We start from the raw sequence: 25,369 nt of genomic DNA on the forward strand, positions 1-25,369 counted from the left end.
CTGGTACGTTTGGTGAAGATGGTTTCATGAAGATTGTGGTACATGTACTATCTCTTTAGATTTGTGTTAGAAGTTCTCTAAGTGTCGTGCCTTGTCCTGTCGTATTGTGTCGTCTCAATGAAGAAGAGCCCAATCGCTCTTTAAAATCATTATTCAACTTTTTTTGTATTTATTTTTCTGTATCCAAAAATCCCTTAACTCGAAATTGTCTTGAAAAACGAATTCTCAACTAGTAGATAACATTGTCCTTAAATCGTTATTGAACTTTTCCCTTTTCTTATTCTCCTTATTCTTTATATTTGTTTTCTTTTATACTAAAATCCCTTCACTCAAAATTGTCTAGTTGTCAACTAGTAGAATGTCATTAAATTTAACATGTGTCATCAGTTTAAAATCTATAACTATAATCCCAACTAATTTTGTTCTTTCATATGGTCTAAGATCCGAAGCTAAATCGAACTGGACCGAGCTGATAATAGAATGAAACTCATTTTATAATGAAATTAGTACATTGGGTAATACATTAAAAATGGGTTTGCTAAAAAAATCCTGGACAGGATAATTTTAATTATTTTTTGAAAAATTAAAATTTAATTGAAAATTAAATTTTGCAACATCAAGATAATAAGAAAATTCTATTCTGAGTGAATGTTAAAAACATACAGAATGTGCAGGCTTTGGGTTGCCTATTATTTACGTGGACGAACTACTGGGTTGTCAGGTATAAACAGGTATTTCGCTGGCAACTACTTTCACTCATGATGATAATAGATAAAATTTTATGTCAGTAGAAGCGCTGTTTTATTGTGAACACGTTGATATAGGGTTGTCTGCAAAATGAAAATTAATTTTTCAAAAAATAATTAAAATTATCCTATCCAGGATTTTTTTAGCAAACCCATTTTTAATGTATTACCCAATGTACTAATTTTGTTATAAAATGAGTTTCATTCTATTATCAGCTCGGTCCAGTTCGATTTAGCTTCGGATCTTCTACTAATATGGACATGATTTTGTTTCATTCAACTCCTTAAAGTTTTACATTTAGTACCTACTTTTCATTACGATTATGTTCTACATCTAAATTCAATGGCGTCGAGCACATATCCGAAGGTTCCGTAACTTTCTCAGTCACTTGCTTTCCTCTAAACTTCTCTTCAATCTCCTGTAAAGTCCTGTCTTTGGTTTCTGGAAGCATTATCCAGGAAACCAGTAAGCCATAAGCGACGAATCCAGCATAGATGCACCATGCACCAGGCAAGCCAATAGTCGAAAACAAATATGGCATTGTCTTCGAGTTGATTACCATATTTAATGCGAAGAACATCAAAGCAAGCATACTCGACAACCCTCGATACTCTAACGCAAATATCTCTCCAGATATTATATTCGGGAGAGGAAGACTGCCTAATGCTATGCAAAATACGTGCAAATGTATAAGGGCAACTCCTATAACCGCTTTATCAAAATTCAATCCGTAATTGTTCTTAGCAAACACGTATGCAGCAGTTAAGAGGTATGCTGCAATATTCATGGAAATAGTTATAATAAGCATCCGTCTACGACTGAATTTCTTTATGACAACCACGAATGACAAATTCGTTATCATCCGTTGTATGTCCACGGATATAATTAACATCGACATATTAACTTCATTGCCTACAATTCTCTTGAATATATCGCTAGTATAAGCATCAATGATTGTCGCGCCCGACCATTCGTTGATGAGATGTAGATGAAACATCAAAATTAAGGGCATATAGAATTCTCGTTTCTTGAACATAGTGATCAAATAATTGATCTTCCTTTTAATTATAGAAAACAATCCTTGCTTATTTTGAAGCCTTAACTCTAATTTGTTTAAGTTACTTTTGATCAATTTCTCCACTTCTGCTTCTTCATCTTTGTACCGCAACCAATGGAACACTTTTCTGCATTCGTCAAATCTCCCTTTAGCTACTAAGAAGCTGGGTGTTTCTGGAGAATATAAAATAATGACGCAATCCAAAAATGTTATTGCTCCAAAAACACGGGCCACATTCTGCCAGCTGAGGACTGTTCCGAGCCCGTGCACAAGAAGCATCCCAATGGAGTAAGAACAGGAAATTGTAGCGAGGAATGCTCCTCTGTACTTCGGGCTTGTGTATTCACCAACAGTTACTGAAGCGAATATGGCTATCATTCCAGCACACAGCCCTTGGATGAGTTTGATGAAGAGGAGTGAGTAGAAATCTGTACATACAGTCATGCCAAACCAGGATAAGCACAGGATAGCCGCGCTGAGACAGTTTGCTACCTTGCGACCATATATTCCCATTATTGATGGGACTATCAAGGCTCCTATAAGCAAGGAGAGGCTTTGGATCGATGCTGAAAGGAAAAAATACTTTTCAGATAACTGAAGTAGTAAAATGTGGTGCAGTTGAGTTATGGAGGCACCTCCATCACATCTATTTGTGTCCCTTAGTTTTTTTGGTCGTAAGAGATAGCAGCGCTTCTATGGCTTACCTAGATTAGGACTCTTATCCTCACTCATACTCTCTAGAATACCCTCGCATTGATTACAAATGTTCATGAGCGGCAGTTGATATTTATCATCAGGCGGACTACATTCTCGTTTAGTTTACAAGATACTGCAGTTCATAAATATCATCAAATCAAAACAAATCACAGGCAAAGTTTTAGTGCCCGGGTAAGGAGGGATCCCTCGAGGCCCGTAGACCCTGCGCCAAGCGGCAAAGTCACGCCGCGTCTTAGGACGACCGCTTTGATTGATTGACTGACAGGCAAAGTTTAACAAGATAAGGAAATTGTCCTGGACGTTTAGGTGAGGTCTACCTCCACACCTATTTATAGCATGTAGTTTTTCTTGCGTTTCTCTGGAAAATAATTAGAGATGAGGGTATCTTAGTCCTCAGGAGTAGCAACGTACTTGTAATTGGCGCCAGGTAGAATCAATGGAGTGTGTCATAGATGTCCATGGGCAGCAGGACCACTCACCAGTCAGATGGATTACTTGTTAATTTACTATTTGAATCTCATTAAAAAGCTTTACCTATCCAAGATTCAGCCTCCTCGTCAAGTTCTATATATTTGGACTCCCTCAGCTGTGGTACAAGCACCGAACTGAACCCGTTTATCACCGCTTGCTCCATGGTATTCAAGATCACACCAAGGGTCACGAAGCACTGAAATTAGTTTATTTTTAGGGTACCGTAGAAAAAGCAAAAAACTGCGATACAGCCATGGTATTCATGATCGTTTGCCACTTCCATACAATAAAATAGTTACCTGTTTGGTGAAAGGCGAAAACGTAAAACATTGGCTCATATTGATTGGGCTTGGTTTCTGAAAAAAAAAATGAAGATCGAAATAATTAATTGTTGTTACGACAGTTGTTGGCGGTCGATGGCGAATAGCTGCAACAGACGACGACTGTCGTCTAGTCTTCGGCTATTGTGTACGGTCATCGATCGTTGAAGGCAGCCGGTTATGACCGTTGGCAGTATTGTAGCGACATTCGACGACCGTCGGCGAAGATCATCGTCTGTAACCGCATGTGGTGGGCGACTGTGTTCGGTATTCTATACAAAGACAAGGGGCCTCAACGGTGATCGGTACTCTTTTACGATAGGTTCACGATTTGTTTGTCCATCACAAACAAGCAGTTATCTTACAAAATAAAAAATGTATGTATTTTAAATATTTATCCAAAATATTTTAACAAGATGATAGAACACTATGGTTTGACTCCGGCGGCACCATCGCCTACCTACTTATCTAATAGCAGCAGTTTCAAGTGCGTATACCTTTCGGGTTCTGTGTATCTAAAGTGTTCTGGTTTGAAGGGTGTGATAAGGAAGACATACTTATCCTACACGTTCCAACTTACTTGTCAGAGATATCTGCAGCCAACCTCAGGTAGGAAACTTTTTTTTATAGTATAGTACTAGCAGACGAGCATGCAGTCCACCTGATGGTAAGTGGCTACTGCCGCCCATAGACATCTGTAATCAGGATTAGATATTCCTACCTGAGGTCGGCCACAGATGCGCCGCTAACCCTGAGGACTACGCTGGAACGCCTCGGAAAAGTCTGTCTCCCTTACCACACCCTTCAAAACGGAACACAGCAGCGCCTAACACTGCTGTTATGAGGTAGAAATAGGTGTGGCGGTGGTGCCGCCGGAGTCGAACCACAAAGGGTTCTACCACCTTCGTACACTAATATTATCTGGGGATGATTACAGATGTCCTTCGGAAGCTGTAGTCACTTACCAGCGGATGGACTGCATGCTTGTCTGTAAATCTTATATTATACGAGAAGGTATTTATAAAAAGGTTTACCTCACAAATTCACAAATTAGGTCTCAATTTGACAACGCTAAATTGTATACTAAATAATATAAGTCTGCAATTTCAAAAAAATATGTCTGCTGAGGTGTAAGTAATTGAAAACTTTAAATTCCTGATTACTATTCAAAAGTTGCAATAAAAAAACAAATTAGAAAAGTAATTTGCGATAAGGACTAACTTTGGAAAATAAGAATCATTTGAAAACGTTATCTTTTATAAGATTAAAGTAGAATATGAAGACAGAATGTACAACTAACCAAAGTCCACCTTTATTTTTTGTTCACGAGGGGGAAACTTCCAAAATGTACCCGACGCATAGGGAACGCTGGGTTATATGGGATTTTTACCGCACTAAAACCCACCCGGTGGCCGTCCTCAGCGTTTCGTGCATAGAGATTTGAAGGTGGTAGAACCCTTTGTGGTTCGACTCCGGCGGCACCACCGCCACACCTATTTCTACCTAATAACAGCAGTGTTAGGCGCTGAAGGGTGTGGTAAGAGAGACAGACTTTTCCGAGGCGTTCCTGCTTAGTCCTCAGGGGTAGCGGCGCATATGTGGCCGAGCTCAGGTAGGAATATCTAATCCTATCTGGGGTTGATTACAGATGTCCATGGGCGGCAGTAGGCACTTACCATCAGGTGGACTACATGCTCGTCTGCTACTCCTATATTATATCTTGAGTCTAAAATCCGGTATCTTTACCCTTACCATCCGTTTTCAAAACATCCCACAATTTTACGTTACGTTTAGTCAATCCATTATTCTGTTCCGTTTGCTTCAGTAGACTGAGTAAAAGGAACAATAAGTAAGTGCTCAAGTCTTTTTGTCTGCTTCACATGTTCGCAAAAAGAGAGAAAACATAAAGCGCCATTTTGTCAATTTAGACATTTATTGTTACAATACTGACACTATAGTTCTAATACAATCCGCTAGGGGCGCTGATTCGAATTTGTATGGGCAAATACGTAAACAAATACCAAAACAGTCATATTTGTCAAAACGTAAAAACTCATGGTAAGGATACTGAGCGTAAAAACAGTTGGTAAAAGCAGATTTCACGGAAAGAACTGATGCATGCTAGAAATAGGTGTGGCGGTGGTAACTCTCCCGTCGTACCATAGCTTGGTTTTACCACCTTACGAACTGTTTCTCTACTACCGTTCAAATTACTTTGATTTACTATAGTTTTAACGAATAACACTTCTTCTCCATAACGTCCTTGTGAAGTGGTGGTAGTTACAGATGTCCATGGGCGGCAGTTTTTACTATCAGGTGAACATCATTTTCGTTTGTTATATTAAAAAAATAATCTTTGAAAATGTCATGGTTATTTGTTGCTGCCATGATATTTATGGCCTAATGTTGAGGCCGCTGCCTCTGAGGACTAAGTTGGAACGCCTCGGAAAAGTATGCCTCCCTCACCACACGCTTCAAACCAGAACACAGTAGCGTTTAATACTGCTGTTTGGAGGCAGAAATAGGTGATGTGGTGGTGCCGCCGGAGTCGAACCACAAAGAGTTCTTCCACCTTCTAACAAACAACAACAACCACCACTAAAGCTTGCAGATGATTATTTTCATTAACTCTATTGGTTAATTTCATTAACTAGGATTGCAATCCTATCTCAGGTCGGGCACCGTTGCTATCCAGAAACTAAATTAGAATACGATCAGACAAGTGTTACCCTTTATGAAACTCTTTATTCAAATCACCCATTGATATTGTTGTTATTCAGAACTTTACTTTTTTATGGTCAGCTGTACAATTAGGCAACTTAAAGAAAACAATAAAACTTTATTATTTTTCTAATTACAGCTATAATTTATCTATCAACTACATTATCTTTTTCTTAATTCTATATCGGGATGTGGTATAAAAGTCTCAAAATCTTCCTTCACTCCTCTAAACTCCTCTTCTATGTCCAGAAGAGTTTTGTCCTTGGTTTCCGGGAGCATGATCATGGATACCAGCAATCCGTAGCTTACAAAACCAGCGTACAGCAAGTAAGTGCCATGAAGACCAATATTGGCAAACAGGAACAGAGCTGTCTTCATACTAATGATCATGTTTACACAGAAGAACAGTAATGTTATCATCGAGGATATGCCTCTATATTCCAAGCAAAAGATTTCTCCGGATATAATGTTTGGAAGCGGTAAATTGCCTATAGCTAAGGTAAACATGTGGAAATGGACCAGCACAATTCCTACAATTGGGTAGTCAAAAGTAGAAATCCCACAACTCTTCGCATATACGTGAGCAGCGGTCAAGAGGAAGGATAACAAGTTCAGGGATATAGTCCCCAAAAGCATAACACGTCGTCTTACTTTCCTGATGATAATGATCGCTAAGAAATTGCTAATCAGGTTACATATATCAGTAGATATCATCACGAGAGAGATGTCAACATTTTTCCCGATAATTACGGCATAAATATCTCTAGTGTAAGCTTCTATTATATTGCTGCCTGACCACTCATTGATTATGTGTAAATGAAACATCAGGATGACGGGCTTGTAAAACTCTCTCTTCTTCGCCATCTCCAAGAAGTAATTTAATTTTCCTTTAAACCTATCCCGAAAACTGGTCCCGTTAGTGTTTATTACAGTTTTATTCATATTAGCCTTAATCATTTTCTCCAGTTCAATTTCCTCTTCCGGATACCGTAGGCTACGGAAGACCTTCCTGCATTCTTCGTATCTTCCACGAGCGGCTAGGAAAGTGGGTGTTTCAGGTGAGCACACAACTATAACACAGTCCAATAAAGTTGTGGCTGTAAATATTAGGCAGAGCTGCTTCCAGGTGAAAAATACGGAAAAAGAATGGACAAATAAAATTCCCAGAGAAATTGCAAGCGCAATGGTACTTAAGAATGCTCCTCTGTACTTCGGACTCGTGTATTCTCCAATAATTATTGGCGCTAAGATTGAAGTCATACCTATGGATAAACCTTGTAGGAGCCTGATGAATAGGATAGAGTGGTAGTCTGATGCTAAGAATAGAGCGAACCAGGAGACAGCCAGAAGTCCATTGCTAATGGCATTCGCGGTTCTCCGTCCATATCTTCCCATGATCGATGGAACGATTATTATGCCAATGATGAGTGCTAACCCGACTATTGAAGCTGAAAACAAAAAAAAACATGGGAGTTATCACATGAGCGATAGTGAGTTTATGGATTAGTGATAGTTGCTGACAGGTGACGGGCGGCGGCAGTCTGCGGCTTTTGCCGGTGATGGCTTGCGAGCGTCGGTGACGGTCGGAGGCTGTTGGCGTTTGTCGGTGGTGACAAGGGTATTCGGTCGTCAGTCGCTGACGGTGACTATAACGGTGACGGTCGGCTGTAGTCGTGAGTGGACATCACAACAAACAACACCTAGAACCTGAACTAAATATTCAGTTTGTTGACCTAGAATCCTTTGCAAATCGATCGATATGATGCTCATTCACACACATGTTTTTATAATATCGCAGACGTGCATACAATCCACCTGATTGTAAGTGGCTAATGCCGCTCATAGACATCTGTAATTAAACCTATATAAGATTACATTCCTACCTGAGGTCGGCCACGGATGCGCTGACGTTACCTCTCAGGGCTAAGCTGATATGCCTCGGAAAAGTATGTCTCTCTTACCACACCCAAACCAGAACACAGCAACGCTTAACACTGTTGTTATTACCCAAAAGTACGCGGAGCGGTCGTGCTGCCAGAACCAAGGAGGGTTTTACCACCTTTTTTTGTCCAGAATGAGATTTTCATTTATGAGGTTCAAGTTGGATTTAATGTAATGTGTGTGTTTTTATGAAGAAAATAAAACGCTTTCTACAGTCACAGCCCCACACTGTGTCGTGGATGCCATGGACACACACAAAGACAAATACCCAAACACCCAGACCCAGAAACAGAAATCTAAATTCATCATTTAGATGTCTGTCTGGCTGGGGATCGAACCCGGGACCCTTTGCGCGTCAGACAGGTATGGTGACCGCTCCGCCACGCGGGTCGTCAAGAAATGACCTGGAGAGATACTACAGCCAGTTCAAATGTGAAATAGCTACCTACAGTTGTGGTTTATATCTTATATAAACAGGGTGAACTTGACAACCCAGTTATATTGAAAGAACTGAAGTTGTGTGTGCCGGATAGAAGCGTGGAGCGCCGGCGACGTCCGCGTCTTCTGGCGTTGCCACACGCACGCACCAACCTGATGCGCGACGCACCCTTAACACGAGCATTGCGCACACTTAACACTATAGCAGACCATATCGACTTGTTCTGTTGCACACTTGGAGAGTTCACGAGGGTAGCCTTTCATATAATGAAAATTATTAATTATTTTACTTGTATATATTATGTATATTGTATATTTTATGTAATTTGGACGTCAATTATTGTTATTTTTAAGCTACACTAACGCATTAGGATTTTTTTTCCTGTAATGTTAGATGTAAGTTGTGAATAAATAAATAAATAAAAAATATAAGTTACCTATCCAAGACTCTTGTTCAGCGTCAAGTTTTATGTCTTCAGATTGTCTCAATTGTGGCAGCAGGACTGACGTGAAGCACATCACTAGAGCATCTCCCATTGCGCTTAAAGTTACACCTGAAGTAGCGAAACACTGAAAAATCATCATCGTCTAAGTAATCATCATTTTTTTTATAATATGTGAGTAGCAGACGAGCATGCAATTCACCTGATGGTAAGTGACTACGGCCGTCCACGGAGATGTGTAATCAACCCCAGATAGGATTAGATATTCCTACCTTAGGTCGGCCACCGATGCACCGCTACCCCTGAGGACTAAGCTGAAACGCCTCGGATAAGTATGTCTCCCTTACCACACACTTCAATCCAGAACACAGCAGCGCCTAACACTGCTTTTATTAAACAGAATTAGGTGTGGCGGTAGTGCCACAAGAACCACAAAGGGTCGCCATACAACAAACTACTATTTTTAGACGCTTTTCTATTTATCTATTGACCCGTAATATATAGATACAGTTCAAATTTTCTCAATGCATTTATTTATGTTTGCTTTAATAACAAATAGTAAAAATAAATGAAAATTTGGTGGTATGGAACTCGCCATTTGCGAGTTCGTCTTGTACTTGGCCAATTATTGTGATCTTGAAGTATCCTCTTTCTATAAACTTTTGTGACAACCTAACAAACCCTTTGGCGTTTTTATCACGAAGAACATATATATAATAATATGTCTGAACATACTTGCTTCATGAAGGGTGTTCTCCACCACCCTTGAACTGAACCGCGTGGAGAATGTTCGATGGCTTCATTTTCAGGGAGCGTTCCGTCCTTAGTGAATATAGCTTTATAAATTCCACTATCTTCGATTTCTACTTGGTTGTGATCTGATACTGTCTGTGATGGTGAATCCATCTTTTATATTTCATTCATTACTTATTATTTGAAGTAAGACTGTAATAATAAAAAATAAGTTGTAGAGAATAACACTTATAATAAAAGTTAAAAAAACAGTTTATTCTTAAATTAATTCCTAAAATAAGTATTTATTAATATTTTACTTTACCTTTTACCTTTATTTCCTTTATAACCTTTTACTTTTTTTTTTATTTTTTTTAAATCACCAATAACGGAATTAAATAATAAAATATTAATAAATTAAAGATTAATAATGTGAACCGTCATTGGTTACTTAAATGAAAATGACATCACGTTAGAGCAATTAAGTAATATGGTTGTTACACAAAACAATTGCAAACTGTCTGTTTGTTTGTTGATACAGTTTGTAGTGGCTAAAGTTTGAAGGTAATTTGAACGATTTAAGTATATAAAATTATTCAGTTATGGATGTGGTTACCACACTGGTAAGGACAGTTGCGGTATAAATCAAATCAAATCATTTTTTTTAATTCAAAATAGGATCTTTACAGAGCACCTTTTGAATGTCAATACAACTACCACCACTTCACAAGGTGTTTCGTTATGGAGAAGAAGCGGCGAAAGAAACTCCATACACACACATCTTTAAAAAAATATTTTTACAATGTTAAACTTAACGTAATGGTACATGTGGAGCTGGAACTACTGCAGACCACACCGTTTTGTCAGTCAAATAACTTGGTTATAAAGTTAAGATTAAAACTACTTCGCAACAATCCGCTACAAATATGTATGATGGTATATATTTTAAACCATGCAGTATGTCACTTAGCGATTAACCGTCGTAGAGTCAACTTACCCTGATGATGCTCCGTTTTGGAGCGAAACACGTGTTGGTGGTGGTATGTATGGTGGTGTATATTTTTAATTTTTTGCATCTGCATGCATCCTTTGAGGGAGGGAGGGTGGTACATACTGCATGGTTTAAAATATATACCATCATACATATTTGTAGCGGATTGTTGCGAAGTAGTTTTAATCTTAACTTAATAGCATGGATTTCCGCAAAGTAACGCCTGATACAATTAACTATCTAACTTGGTTATAGTACGCTTTTTACATAGCGTTTGTTTAACGACACCTTTGAACTTTTTTCTGTGAGATTCAAAATGTGGTCGGGTATTTTATTCTAGTAGCCTCTCTCTCTCGTCTCGAAAGTACCCTGCCCCGGGCAAATTCTCAAGGGGGTGAATACCCTCCGGACTTTTAATATACTTTCATAATAGTATAATATTATTTAAAATTATACCATTCTCGGGGCGGAAATGTTAAATGAGACCCATGAGGCCCGAGACGGACTGTGGAATGAGGCGTTCAGTCTAAGAAATTGTCTCAGTCTAATTTCTACAAAAAATGTCTAAATATTCCGTTTTTTAAAATCACATGATATTAATTTCGAACTACTGCTACTTATTTAATAATTGGCTTACCTGGATCATGGTATAAAAATGGGGCGCGCAACTGTCGACAGATTAGAAGTTGTCCAATAGTGGGCACGGCACGGTGGTGCTCTGAACTGTTTGGTGTTTTGCTTGGGTGTTATTGTTACTATGGTGGCATTAACGCTTATTTATTTAATTATTTCTCCTATTTTTTTATATATATTGGTTAAATTAGTTAAATCGATATACCCTCCCAAGGATCAAAGACAGAGCACGCCGGTCGTCCGCCTTAGTCCGTCGATGTCATTAGGTAAGGACATCGACTCCTCAGATTAGCTAATATCATTTCAGAAAGGATTTGATTTAAGAGATGTCTATGAAATATAACTCCATTTTTAAAGGTGGTCGAACCATTGGTCCGACTCCGAAGGCACCACTATCACACCTATTTCTGTCTAATAACAGCAGTGTTAAGCGCTGCTGTGTTCTGATTTCAAGAATGTGGTATAAGGAACATACTTATATGAGACGTTCCAATTTAGTCTTCAGGGGGAGTGAAGAACCTCACACGGGACTCTTATCTTATTTAAAGTTGATTAAAAATTCTAAAGAGCGATGGTAGCCACTTCTCATTTCTATAATTAAAAAAATAATATTGAAAAATACAAAAAACGATTTAAAATCCATAATTTACTCAGACATAGTCACAGGCAAGACTCAGTGAAAATAATGGAAATTTAACAGAGTGGCCACAAATGTTCCTTTTCATTTATTTTACAGGCAGTATAATAGAAAACTTGTGTATATTTAAACTATGGCCACTGTTCATGCGGTCAGAAGCCAGAAAGTATCGATAATAACACCATTCTTCCAAAAAATATTTTATAATATAGGAGTAGCTGACGAGCATGCAGTCCATCTGATGGTAAGTGACTACTGCCGTCCATGGACATCCATAATCAAGCCCAGATAGGAGTAGATATTCCTACCTGAGGTCAGCCACTATTATGAAGGTGGTAGAACCCTTTGTGGTTCGACTCCAGCGGTACCACCGGCACACCTATTTCTGCCTAATAGCACCAGTGATAGGCGCTGCTGTGTTCCTTTTGAAGGGTGTGGTAAGGGAGACATACTTTTCTGAGGCGTTTCAGCTTAGTCCTCAGGGGTAGCGGCGCATCTGTCGCCGACCTCAGGTAGGAATATCTAACCCTATCTGGGGTTGATTACAGATTTCCATGGGCAGCAGTAGCCACTTACCATTAGGTGGACTGCATGCTCGTCAGCTACTCCTATATTATAAGAAAAAAAAAGCCACAGATGCGTCGCTGCCCCTGAGGACTAAGCTGGAACGCCTCTGAAAAATATGTCTCTCTTACCTCACCCTTCAAACACCATGTAATAACCACAATTACAATATAATAATGAAATACCTGAATCAAATAAATGAATCTGGAAACAGTAGACGATTTTATCTATCTGGGCGCAAACATCAGTAATACAGGCTCTTGCGAAAAGGAAATTCGTAGACGTATAGGAATGGCCAAAAATGCAATGACCCAGCTGCAAAGAATATGGAAGGATCGCAATGTCTCACGAAAAACCAAAATGAGACTGGTTAACACACTTATATTCTCCATATTCAGCTACGGGTCAGAGACATGGACCCTAAAGAAGGCCGACCGAGATCGCATTGACGCTTTCGAAATGTGGTGCTGGAGGAAAATGTTGCATATTCCCTGGACTGCATTCCGCACCAACAACTCCATCCTTCGAGAGCTCAATGTGCATACCAGACTCTCTTCTATATGTCTACGAAGAGTACTGGAGTTCTTTGGTCACATTGCAAGGAAAGACGGAAACAACCTGGAACAGCTAACGGTTACCGGCAAGGTGGACGGTAAGCGCCCGAGAGGCCGTAGTCCGATAAGATGGTCGGACCAAATCCGTGCGACACTCGACACGAACCTGCACGAGGCTCTTCACGTAGCAAAGGATAGGCGTAGATGGCGTGACATCATCCAGAGAAAATGACTCCATCACGGGGGGATCACGACCCTCAGTAATGAGGAACACGACGCGAGGAGGAGGAATGAAATACCTGAATCTTATAAAAATAATACTTTACTGATATACCAGTTAAATATTATAGATATCGTGTATATCGATAGTATCCAACCACTATTGAAACAGGTAACTATTTAAACAGATTATACGTATTCAACAATAAATACAATTTACATATTGTACATACATACAGTTTTAATATCTCGCCAATTTTAAATATATTTTTGAAACACTTAATTAATATTTTTGCAACTTTATTAATTTTGCTGCAAAAATTTGTGGGGATATCCGTTAAATATATATCTTTTATACTTTGGGAACCCTGCATGGGTTCCGGATTCTTACCGGATAAGTCCTATGGTGTTCCTCTGGACGTCATTTATCGTTACCACGATAGTAGCACTCGCCAGCGGTCCCGACGACGTCATTAAATATACCTGTAGCACTACCATGAGTTAGCATAGAAACGCCACTATAGAAATTGTAAATAGAAAACTATTGTCATTTTGCTAGTGAATAACATAACTACTATCGTTACGGTATTTCTTGACAACGTCTGTCAAATTAATGACTCATGGGACCGAATTTGTATGGCAATAGATAATAATGACATTCGCTAGCGATTTGATTTCGATAGGTTTTTTACGTATCGAGTTACGCCACTACGGATTTTAGTTCTACGAGTAACCACCAGAGGCGCTGTACAATTTTTCATACATTTATTTTACGCAGTCGCTAGCGAGTAATACTTTTGTAAACTCATGGTAGTCCTACTGCTCCTTTACAGTGTAGAGTTACTACGAGTATATTCTGGTGGTTTCGAAGATCCCGTTGTGGTTGAACTCCGGCCGCACCACGGCCACACCTATTTCTGCCTAATAAGCAGTGTTAAACGCTGCTGTTTGGTTTGAAGGGTGTGGTAAATTGGAATTTTGGAAGTAAAGTGGAGAATTTCCGAGGCGTTTCAACATAGTCTGCAGGTGTAGCGGAACATCTGTGGCCGACCTCAGATAGGAATATCTAATCCCATCTGGAGTTTATTCAGATGTCCATGGGCGGCAGTAACTGCGTACTCGTCTGCTACACATAAGATTGGTGTAGTATTCAAACATGTAATCCACTTGATGGTATATGGTCCCTGCCGCCCATGGACATTATGTAAAATTGAGCTTGCAAGATTTCACCCCGATACTTACTAATTACCAAAGGAAGTTAATTAAGAACTTGTAATAAAAATACATACCCACGTAATTTAAAAATTGTCGTCGTCAAGCCATTACTGTCCCACTGTTGAGCGCAGGTCTCCTCTCAGAATGAGGACTAGGTCTTAATCCACCGCGCTGGCCAAGTGCGAATTGGTAGACTTCACATATGATTGAGATCTTTTTTTTAAATCTTACATGTAAGTATGCAGGTTTCCTCACGATGTTTTTCATCACCGTTATAACTAGTAATACTTAATTTCTAATACGCACATAATTTTGAAAAATCAGAGGTGTCTGGTATTCGAGCCTCGGACTCCTCGATCGAGAGGCTGAGTTTCAACCACTAGGCTATAACTGCTGGTGATTGTAAATTATTTCAAAAGTGAAAACTGAGTACTATCAGGCAGTAATTAACTGTTTGAAATGCTTCATAAACCTTGACTGGGTAATAAAATACAGTTAATATTATATTTACAACACCTTCGTAATATATTGTTTATATTAATCACGTGTTTGTTTGAAGGTGGTAGAACTCTTTGTGGTTCGACTCTGGCGGCTCTACCGCCACACCTATTTCCGCCTAATAACAGCAGTGTTAAGCGCTGCTGTGTTCTGGTTTGAAGGGTGTGGTAAGGGACATACTTTTCCAAGGCGTTCCAATATAGTCCTCAGAGGTAGCGGCGCATCTAAGGCCGACCTCAGGTAGGAATCTAATCCTATCCGGGGTTCAGCGGTTTCGGAGGTGTGGCGACTTCCCGCTACTCGTCAAGAAATGGCGCTGCTCTTTTCTGAATCGCGCTGTCGAAGTTTTGATAACATCTTATCTTTTCTTATAAATATATAACCTCCGAACTGCCCAGCGGGAGATCGATCTTTGCTAAAGGTAAGTTCGACTGGTCATCTACTTCGTATATAAACATGGGAAGTGAGTAAAAACTATTTTATTTATAACTTATATACAAAATACATACACCTTTATTTTACTTATTTTTATAGATTAGACTTATGACTAAAATAATGTCTAAAGTTCATTACTTTTACTACTACCAGTCTTCATTGCAATATTTTTTAAGAACTGTGAGTTAAAACAATTTTAAACAATAAAATAACTATAGGGTTATGAGTAATTTAAATGTGGCTTTTTACTCTCAGCATTGGATTGGCTACGATAATGGATAGTCATTTGCATCGTATAATTAAAATAGAAAAAGAAACAATTTGGTTGACTAATTACTGAACCGATGGTCCGACTCCATAAAAGAAATAACGGGACTTCCAGTGACAACCGCTCTCAGACAAGCTGAAGACCGGGTAGCATGGAAGCCGCTCGTCAGATCTTCCACAGAGGCTTACCAGAACGAGCACGACCTTCAGAAATGAAGAAAACGACGAAGAAGAAGAATTACTGAACTTTTTTTAGAGGTATCTAACAAGAGTATAATTCGTCTGGTAGTAGGCCACTACTTCTCACGGGTATCTGTAAACAAACCCAGATAGGAAAAGAGTTTCACTTGCAATGGGTTATATTTTGCTACTAACCTATAGAGTATCTCCCTTGGAATTCCCTTGAATCACATTTAATCACTGTTGGTATAAGGCATAAATATGGTCACCCCACTGTTACGTCTGGCCTATGTAGCCTAGAGTGCATATACATTCTTTAATATATAAAAGGGCAGGTGGGCTCTCACTCGGGGAGTCAGTCAGCTTAACGCCACGAATGGTTCCACCATCCTCATTATCAACAGATAGATATTATACTATCAATTAGATTCTGTTCTTTTTAGTTCCGCATCGGGATGTGGTATAAAAGTCTCGAAGTCCTTCTTGACTCCTCTAAATTCCTCCTCTATATCCAGAAGCGTCTTGTTCTTGGTTTCCGGGAGCATTATCATGGATACCAACAATCCATAACCCACGAGACCAGCGTACAACAAGTACGACCCGTGAAGACCAATATTGGCAAACAGGAACAGAGCGGTCTTCAAATTGATGATCATATTTACACAATAGAACAGTAAAGTTATCGTAGAGGATATGCCTCTATATTCCAAGCAAAAGATTTCTCCAGATATAATGTTTGGTAGCGGCAAATTTCCTATAGCTATGGTAAAGACGTGAAAATGGACCAACACAATGCCTACGATTGGCGAGTCAAATGTGGAAACTCCGCAAGTCCTCGCATATACGTGACCAGCGGTCAAGATGAAGGATACCAAATTCAAGGATATAGTTCCCAAAAGCATTACACGTCTTCTCAATCTTCTAATAATTATGATCCCAATGAAATTAGTGATCAGTTTAAATATATCAGTGGAAATCATCACAAGTGCAATGTTAACGTTTTTTCCAATAACTATACTAAGAATGTCGACAGTGTAAGCTTCTATTAAGTTGCTGCCTGACCACTCATTGATTATATGTAGATGAAACATCAAGATGACAGGCTTGTAAAATTCTCTCTTCTTCACCATTTCCATGAAGTAGATTAATTTTACTTGTAACTTCCCCAGCATATTGGTCATGTTAGTGTTCAACACAGTTTTGCGCATGTTAGCCTTAATCATTTTCTCCAGCTCAATTTCCTCTTCCGGGTATCTTAGCCAATGAAATACCTTCCTGCAGTCTTCGTATCTTCCACGAGCTGCTAGGAAACTGGGTGTTTCGGGCGAGCACACAATAATAGCGCAGTCTAATAAAGTTGTAACTGTGAAAATGAGGCACACGTGCTTCCAGGTAAAAAATACGGAAAGGCAATGTAGAACTAAAACGCCCAAAGAATATGAGAGCGCAATGGTACTTAAGAATGCTCCTCTATACTTCGGACTCGTGTACTCTCCTATAATGATTGGCGCGAGGATTGAGGTCATACCTATAGATAGCCCTTGCAGGAGTCTGATAAATAAGATTGTGTGGTAGTCTGACGCTAAGAACAGAGCGAACCAGGTGACAGCCAGAAGTCCATTGCTAATAGCATTCGCAGTTTTTCGCCCATATCTTCCCATGACCGATGGAACGATTATTATGCCAATGATTTGAGCTAATCCGAATATTGAAGCTGAAAATAAATAAAAACTGTTTTCCATTTCAAGATGTTATAAAATAAGATTTTCTGAGTGATGTGTACACATAAAAAGACAAACATAATTATCCGAACTCAGAACAGAAATCTAAATTAATTATTTAAATCTACCGGGTGCTTCATGATTGGTATGGTTATCACTAAACAAAGCGAGTCACCATTTGTTTGTGTTAATTATGTATGAATTTCTGGATCCTCTTCAAAAGCTTTAAGCGTTTTAAAACTAATAAGTTATGCGGCGAAGGAATACGTAACTTCGCTGTAATATTCGCAAATGTGAAATCTACCAGCCCATACATTGCTAATTTTGGAGGGCTGATCTAATTCCCTTTATCAGCAGTGCGACTTTAATGATTGCATTTTCAAAATTGATTGAGCAATTGTGTTGTGTGTGTGTTCAAGTATTTTACATACTTATCTGTATACGTAAATTGTTTTTGAGGTAAATGCAATGCAAATTTTTTTAATTAATATTATAATCCTTATATGCTTACCTATCCAAGACTCTTGGTCATCGTCCAGTTTTATAGCCTCAGATTGCCTTAATTGTGGCAGCAGGACTGACGGGAAGCATAACACTATAGCATCTCCCATTGTACTCAAAGATACGCCTGAGGTAGCGAAACACTGAAAAAAGTTTTTTTTATTTAGTTGTTTCAACTTAATTATCGTTTTTGGTGCTTGATTCAGCTGTAAAGTTGACTAGAAAGAAGATTGTAAAACTGTAGTCTAAAGTCAAAAGAGAAAAGAAGGTTCTCCTACTTCTGAAATATCCTCTTTTATTATTTATCTACCAACGATTGACATATTATGACAATAAAGAAGTTTATCCATAGGTGTGACGTTCGTTTTGCACCTTCAGGTTTTTACGACGGCATGGGTCGACACGTACCGTAATCCTTTCCGAGGCAGTCGGCTGAGAGGTTGGAGCTTATTCCTTCCCTAAAGACAGGAGATACCGCAGTTTTATTTTGATCCTGACACCACAAGGAAAAGTATTAAAAAGTAAAGGTATCTGTACGTACCTGCTTCATAAATGGTGTTTTCCACCATGATGTCGAACAGTTTGATGATGTGTGGTCCAAAATTACTCCATTTTCCGGTTCATAAATTACGTCTTTTTTGTTATTCAATGAATGATAACTTGATTCATTGAGCTCTTGTGAACTCATGGTATTAGAACTTATAGTATTGAGTAAGTATATTTTTCTTTCTTCTCTTTGTACTAAAATGAAAATAATCATTTTATGCAATTTATAACAAATAAACAAATAGTGATAATTAGAATGGTCTTACAAAAATTGCTTTAATGGCTTCTAGCTTGCTTTCACAATCACAAACGCTATCCACACGTTCGAATTTGTGGGGGTTTGGCAAGCGACAGATGGGCATTAGAATAAATTGATAAATTACAATATGGGCATTAGGAATAAATTGATAAATTACAATATGGGCATTAGGAACAAATTTAAAAAAATGCAATGTATTTTACATACCTACCAACGCAGTTGTAAACACATCGTGACTGAAATAATCCACCGTATGGAAAAGCTGGTTTCTACTATCAAGTTGTTAATTATTTTTTAAATCGTAAACATTATTATGGTAATAAAATACTTAAATTTGCTTCTTTCGTGTAATCCTTTAAATATTATTAATCAGAAAGTTTGTACCTATGTATGTTTGTATGTACTTAATGTGCAAAAACGCGTGTTACTTGTTTCATAAACGGCGATATCCAACTCCTAGCTTCCATCACTTACTAAAGTCGTTATTTTTGGATAAACGCATCTAGATATGTATAATGACTTCTGATATTCTATTAGTTCAAGTGTGTCGTATCAGCGATTCCAAAACGTGTTTAGTGTTTGCCTAAATTTTACATTACAATCCTATGGATGGATACATTTAACTCTCTAAGCGACTGCAAGGTCACTCGAACAATTGGTATTGATTTAAGTTTTATAGGTATGTTTACTTTAGTTACTGTCGTTAAAGTGTGGAAAAAAATGTCATACAGTTCAAAAAATAAAATGTTAGGATGTATGGTTCATACTCAAGATTGAGAACCATTTGTTGCAAAACATATTCAATACTATATAATAGACATGAGAATCGAATGTTGCTATCATAATAAATTCATGAATTTAAAACGATTTTAGCAAAGTATTCATACGGGTAAGATGATATAAATGTTTTAGTATATTAAAGTAAGACTTTAGGTGCTTCTTTTTATATGAAAAGAAGAATGCAAATATAGAATGATGCAAATTTTGATGAAGTAAAACTAAAACAACAGTTTGAATAGCTAGCCACATTCTTTTATTTAATAATTAACTTAAATTATTATTAGATGGAGGTCGACGAGGACATTAATATTTTCAAAACTTAATACATATGTGATCCACGTGATGTCACAGGACTCTACCTCATGAACCGTATTGTGCATTAAAATAGTGAACGTAATTAAAAGATTACTTTATTAATTTTAATATAATAAAATTAATAAATGTGGTAAAACCCTAGTGGTATATATTTCGACTTTTAGCAAGGGTCCAGGTTACAAATCCCAGATATTTCTTATCAATCAGGACACTATTGTTAAAAGGCGATAATGTTGTGACCATAGATAAGTAAAGATTACTCACTCCTAACAAGAAAATGTACCCAGTTTTGAGAATTGAAATATTTGCGTAAAAAAGTTTTGCCACGTATCCTTGCTAAAATGTCCCTAATATATTTGAAATAATTATTTATTTATTACGTAAATTACGCAGTATTAGTTATTTATTCATAAAGGAGATGTTTCATTTTCGGCCATCTCATGTACACTATATCTATAAAACAGGAATAATTTGTATAATTGAAGAAAAATACACATATATTTTGATAACCTAAAGTATTCCTGTTTTAAAATATTTAAAATAAGCATTCCTCATTGAAATATTAAATAAGGCGGAATACTGTCAATGTCAAGTTTTCAAATCTGTGGATGTCGGTCAGGGAACCTATGTGACCCCACACATAGGTTACTATACTCTTTGGATGTCGGTAATTCTGTATTTCGCTGTTTCTGTCGTAAAGTTATTGTTACCTTAGTACTTTACAACCTGGCTCTTGTTTTCGGTATCCCGTCATTATTTCTGAATTTAATTTATTATTTATAATAATTATAACAAAACCTTTTAAATAGTATCTGGTTTTATAGATGTAAGTGACATGTCAAATTAAAAAAGAAGAAGTTGTCAATTTGATATGTGTAAAAGTAGATATATACATATTATATTATATTAGTGGAATCCAATGTAAACGTTGAATAAATATGTACTGATGAGAAGATTCCATTTCAATCCTAAATATGTTTTTGCTCTGTGCTGCTTACGATTTTGGACTGATTCTACCTTACTTGTTTACCCAGCTTATGTTTTATGGACTCTTGTGATTTTCGTGCGATCGCTGTGGATTGTGTTGACAAGGATTGAATATCATCAGGTAAAATATATATCAGTTAGTTGTATTAATCGTGAAATAATAGTTAATAATTTTAAACTGGAGAAGCTAATCTTTTTACATTTCTCTTTTTTTAGATAATTACAATAGCAAGACAAGGACATTCTTGGAATGACAAAATAATCAGTTATTATTGCAACTGCATCGTTGGGCAACGAACCGTAGTCGTAGGTAGCTGCGCTCACATTATACCATTGTTTGATGTTTGGGCTGAGCTCGTCACAGGATATTACAGAACCTGCTACATGATTGGATGAAAATATTGATAAGGGAAGATATTGAAAATGAATAAATAATATATCTAAGTGAAGAATAAATAAAATATTATCTAGATGTGTACTGAAAGTTGTTTTATTTACACACTTAAATGTTTTAACTAAAATAAATTGTTATGGAAGTACATATTTTGGTATGTTTGTTTTAAGTCAAGATTTATGAAAGTAAATATAATTAATGTTTATCAAATATAGGTACTGTTTCTCCAATACATACAATACAATATTTATATATCTACGCCCATTCGCGTAAAAAATATATTAAAAAGTATATAATGTATATAGTACGTTAAAATAGAATGACAGATGACATTATTACGGTAATCACTACCGCCATGATGTTTTTCCACTGTTGTGTTGCAAGATTAAGTGTAAATTATTGTTTTTTAACAATTAAACGAACATGATTTGAAGAAAATGAACCCCTACGAATTGTTCTTTGCATGTTTTCTTAGTTTTTAGTATAGTGTACAAAAGGTGGCCGGGAGCCCATACATTTTGAAACATCTCCTTTTCTCTAAAAATGTTTTTTGTGTATAGAAATTATTTTGAAGGATAAATTAATTACTTTTTCAAAACTGAATGCAAGGTTATAAATAATTTGCATGTATGTGTTCTCACTCTAATGTACTCTACTCTAATGTAGGTTACCTTATGATCTTATGGCCATGAATAGTCATTATCTGAATTTAATTTGTGACTTATGACTACCTACTGACTTATATGCCTACTGACTTTAATGACACGACCATCCTAGTAGTTAGTGACAGATGTCCATGGGCGGCAGTTTTTACTATCAGGTAAACATGTTCGTTTGTTATATAAAAAAATAATCGTTGAAAATGTCGCGGTTATCTGTTGCTGCCACGATATTTATGGCCTAATGTTGGCCTAATGTCCTCATCGAGGCAGTTGGCTGAGAGGTCGGAGCTTCTACTCGGCGGACAGGCAGGGGATGCCGTAGTTCTATTGTAATCTAGAGACAATATGATAAATATTTGTACGTACCTGTTTCATGAATGGCGTTTTCCAGTAGCCTAATGTCGACCAACTTGGTGAAGTGTGGTCTAAAATGACTCCATTTTCCAGTTCATAAATTACGCCTTTTTTAGTATTCAATGAATGATAACTTGATTCATTGGGCGATTGTAAACTCATAGTATTAGAACTTATGGTATTGAGTAAGTATATTTGTCTTTCTTCCCTTTGTACTAAAATCAAAATAACCATTTATGCAATTTATAATAAATAAACAAATAGTGATAATTAGAATGGTCTTACAAAAATTGCTTTAATGGCTTCTAGCTTGCTTTCACAATCACAAACGCTATCCACACGTTCGAATTTGTGGGGGTTTGGCAAGCGAAAGATGGGCATTAGAATAAATTGATAAATTGCAATATGGGCATTAGGAATAAATTGATAAATTACAATATGGGCATTAGGAATAAATTGATAAATTACAATATGGGAATTAGGAATAAATTGATAAATTACAATATGGGCATTAGGAATAAATTGATAAATTACAATATGGGCATTACATTATGGGCATTAGGAATAAATTGATAAATTACAATATGGGCATTAGGAATAAATTGATAAATTACAATATGGGAATTAGGAATAAATTGATAAATAACAATATGGGCATTAGGAATAAATTGATAAATTACAATATGGGCATTACATTATGGGCATTAGGAATAAATTGATAAATTACAATATGGGCAACACATTATGGGCATTGAATAAATTTAAAAAAATGCAATGTATTTTACATACCTACCAACGCAGTTGTAAACACATCGTGACTGAAATAATCCACCGTATGGTTTCTACTATCAAGTTGTTAATTATTTTTTAAATCGTAAACATTGGTATGGTAATAAAATACTTAAATTTGCTTCTTTCGTGTAATCCTTTAAATATTAATAATCAGAAAGTTTGTACCTATGTATGTTTGTATGTACTTAATGTGCAAAAACGCGAAATGAAATTGATCGAGGATCACACATACTTTATATAAATGAAGACATATAATTATTAATATTAATTAATTTAGTAGTCAATAACAAGTACTTATATAAAGGGTACCATCCAAACTTTGGTCATATTCGTCCTCCTCATATTCGTCTCACTAACAATGTTTCTTTGTTTAAACGAAAAGTAAAAGAGCACTATTTATCTCTTTCATAATTAGGTATATATGTGTATTTATATATTATGTTTATATATTATATGTATATATTATGTGTATTTATTTGTATATATTTATATGTCTTTGTTATCTATTTATTTTTGTGCACACTATGTTTTGTGCACACTATTACATAAACTTTCCGACCATAGGGGCTGCTGGAAGAAATTTCAGTTTCAGTTGAAATAAGTAGTCCTCTGTACTACATCACTTTTTAATGCCGTATTTTGTTATGTTTTCTGTGTACACAAATTTGTAAATAAAAAAAGAAAATGGTTAAATATGGGTAATAAATTAATAAATATATAATATTAAAAGACTACGATGTCAGCACTCTACCCATAGATGGCGTTGTAAACATTTGAATGGATTTTCAAGATGGCATCCTGACTAATAACAACAATGTTCCTAGCTCCCAAAATGTTGAAAACAATTCATCATCTCTATTAACAGAAGGTTCTAACAAGTTACACTTCTTTATATTCGCCTAAAGTACCATATCAAGGTCAAAATCATATTTAGACAGAATCTATAATTTTAATACGATATTCTGATAGGCAAGGCTTGGTTGCACGATTGTATTACAGTAGATATAAATAATTACGATACGCCGACTTCAGAAATATGAACTAAACCAACATTTATTTGAATTATTTTTTACTTTGTAGTGACATAGAAGTCGGTTGTATTTTTTTGTTAAAAATTTTATATTGGCAGTGATAGCCTAGTGGTTAAGAAACTCGGCCTCTCGAGGGGTCCGAGGTTTAAATCTCAGGCACGCACTTGTTCTCTTTCGTAAATATGTGCGTATTAGAAATTAATTATCTATTTCTAAAACGGTAAAGGAAAACATAGTGAGGAAACCTGCATAACTGAGAGATTTAGAAAAATAGTCTCAAAGGTATGTGACGTCTACCAATACGCACTTAGCCAGCGCGGTGGACTATGGCCTAATCCATCTCATTCTGAAAGGAGACCCGTGCCTGGCAATAGGACAATAATGGGTTGATGATGAAATTATATTTAAATTATTATTTTATCAGTTACGGCACGCGTCTGTCACTCTATGTTTGTAGTACCTACAAATGTTCACTTTTAGGGTTCCTTGCCCAAACGGTAAAAACGGAACCCTATTACTAAGACTTCGCTGTCTGTCCGTCCGTCACAGGGCTATATCTCTACAATTTTTTACAGAGGATGCATAACGGTGGCCGCTAAAACAACAAATATATACTAAAAATGAAGTAAAGTTAAATATTAAAGGGGGTATCCACACAACAAACCGGTATTTTTCGGCATTTTTCGATCTAACTGTTAAACCGTACTAGGAAGACGGTTGAAATTTTGACAATCCATTTACTACTATAACTGTTTATTTTAATTTTATTAATATTATTATACGTTGTTTACATGTCATTCATTATCACACTAACGCCATCTATTGTTGTGCCGTAAAACGATGTATTGTTTAAAATGTACGTATCATTCATCATCACCCCAACGCCATCTATTGTTGTGTCATGTAACGAAGTATTGTTGAAAGTAATAAAATGAATAAATAAGTAAATAAAAGACATTTAACATTTGGTGGTACGAAAGCCTCCATGTGCGAGTTCGACTTGGCGAATTATTTACACTTCACACTTTGTATCGGATTACCGTTTATAGGCCATAATAATACCTACCTATTTTTCCCTATAAAAGAAAACTAAAAATAGAATGATTTACATATTATGAGGCAACTATGAACTGAGGCAACAAAAAGCTTTTTCAACAATTATACAATTTACTGTTAATTGATTCCTAGATTGAAAATCATTTTCTACTTTTTAGTTGAATTTATCATATAAGCGTGTTTTTTAGTTT

The 25,369-nt window shown here is 36.8% G+C and overlaps 3 protein-coding genes across 3 annotated transcripts; all 3 read right to left on the reverse strand.

The window, feature by feature from the left end:
- Positions 1-1,051: 1,051 nt before the first annotated feature.
- On the reverse strand, positions 1,052-3,330 carry LOC140754879 (facilitated trehalose transporter Tret1-like). Its single transcript, XM_073090038.1, has 4 exons — positions 3,292-3,330; positions 3,056-3,188; positions 1,870-2,370; positions 1,052-1,188 (listed from the first exon to the last, which is right to left on the reverse strand). The coding sequence occupies exons 1-4, from the start codon at positions 3,328-3,330 to the stop codon at positions 1,052-1,054; spliced, it is 810 nt and encodes a 269-aa protein (XP_072946139.1).
- A 2,865-nt stretch (positions 3,331-6,195) lies between these two features.
- LOC140754880 (facilitated trehalose transporter Tret1-like) lies at positions 6,196-9,796 on the reverse strand. Its single transcript, XM_073090039.1, has 3 exons — positions 9,591-9,796; positions 8,850-8,982; positions 6,196-7,481 (listed from the first exon to the last, which is right to left on the reverse strand). Exons 1-3 carry the CDS (start codon positions 9,759-9,761, stop codon positions 6,196-6,198), a joined length of 1,590 nt encoding a protein of 529 aa, XP_072946140.1. The 5' UTR covers positions 9,762-9,796.
- Positions 9,797-15,528: 5,732 nt separating this feature from the next.
- LOC140754808 (trehalose transporter 1-like protein) lies at positions 15,529-19,266 on the reverse strand. The gene is made up of 4 exons (XM_073089918.1): positions 19,015-19,266; positions 18,544-18,743; positions 18,013-18,145; positions 15,529-17,494 (listed from the first exon to the last, which is right to left on the reverse strand). Exons 2-4 carry the CDS (start codon positions 18,688-18,690, stop codon positions 16,200-16,202), a joined length of 1,575 nt encoding a protein of 524 aa, XP_072946019.1. The 5' UTR covers positions 18,691-18,743; positions 19,015-19,266; the 3' UTR covers positions 15,529-16,199.
- Between the last annotated feature and the right edge of the window lie 6,103 nt (positions 19,267-25,369).

The sequence above is a fragment of the Epargyreus clarus genome, unplaced genomic scaffold (genome assembly GCF_041222505.1).
Source record: "Epargyreus clarus isolate Ecla_fem2 unplaced genomic scaffold, WU_Ecla_fem_2.2 ptg000031l, whole genome shotgun sequence".
Lineage (NCBI taxonomy): Eukaryota > Metazoa > Arthropoda > Insecta > Lepidoptera > Hesperiidae > Epargyreus > Epargyreus clarus.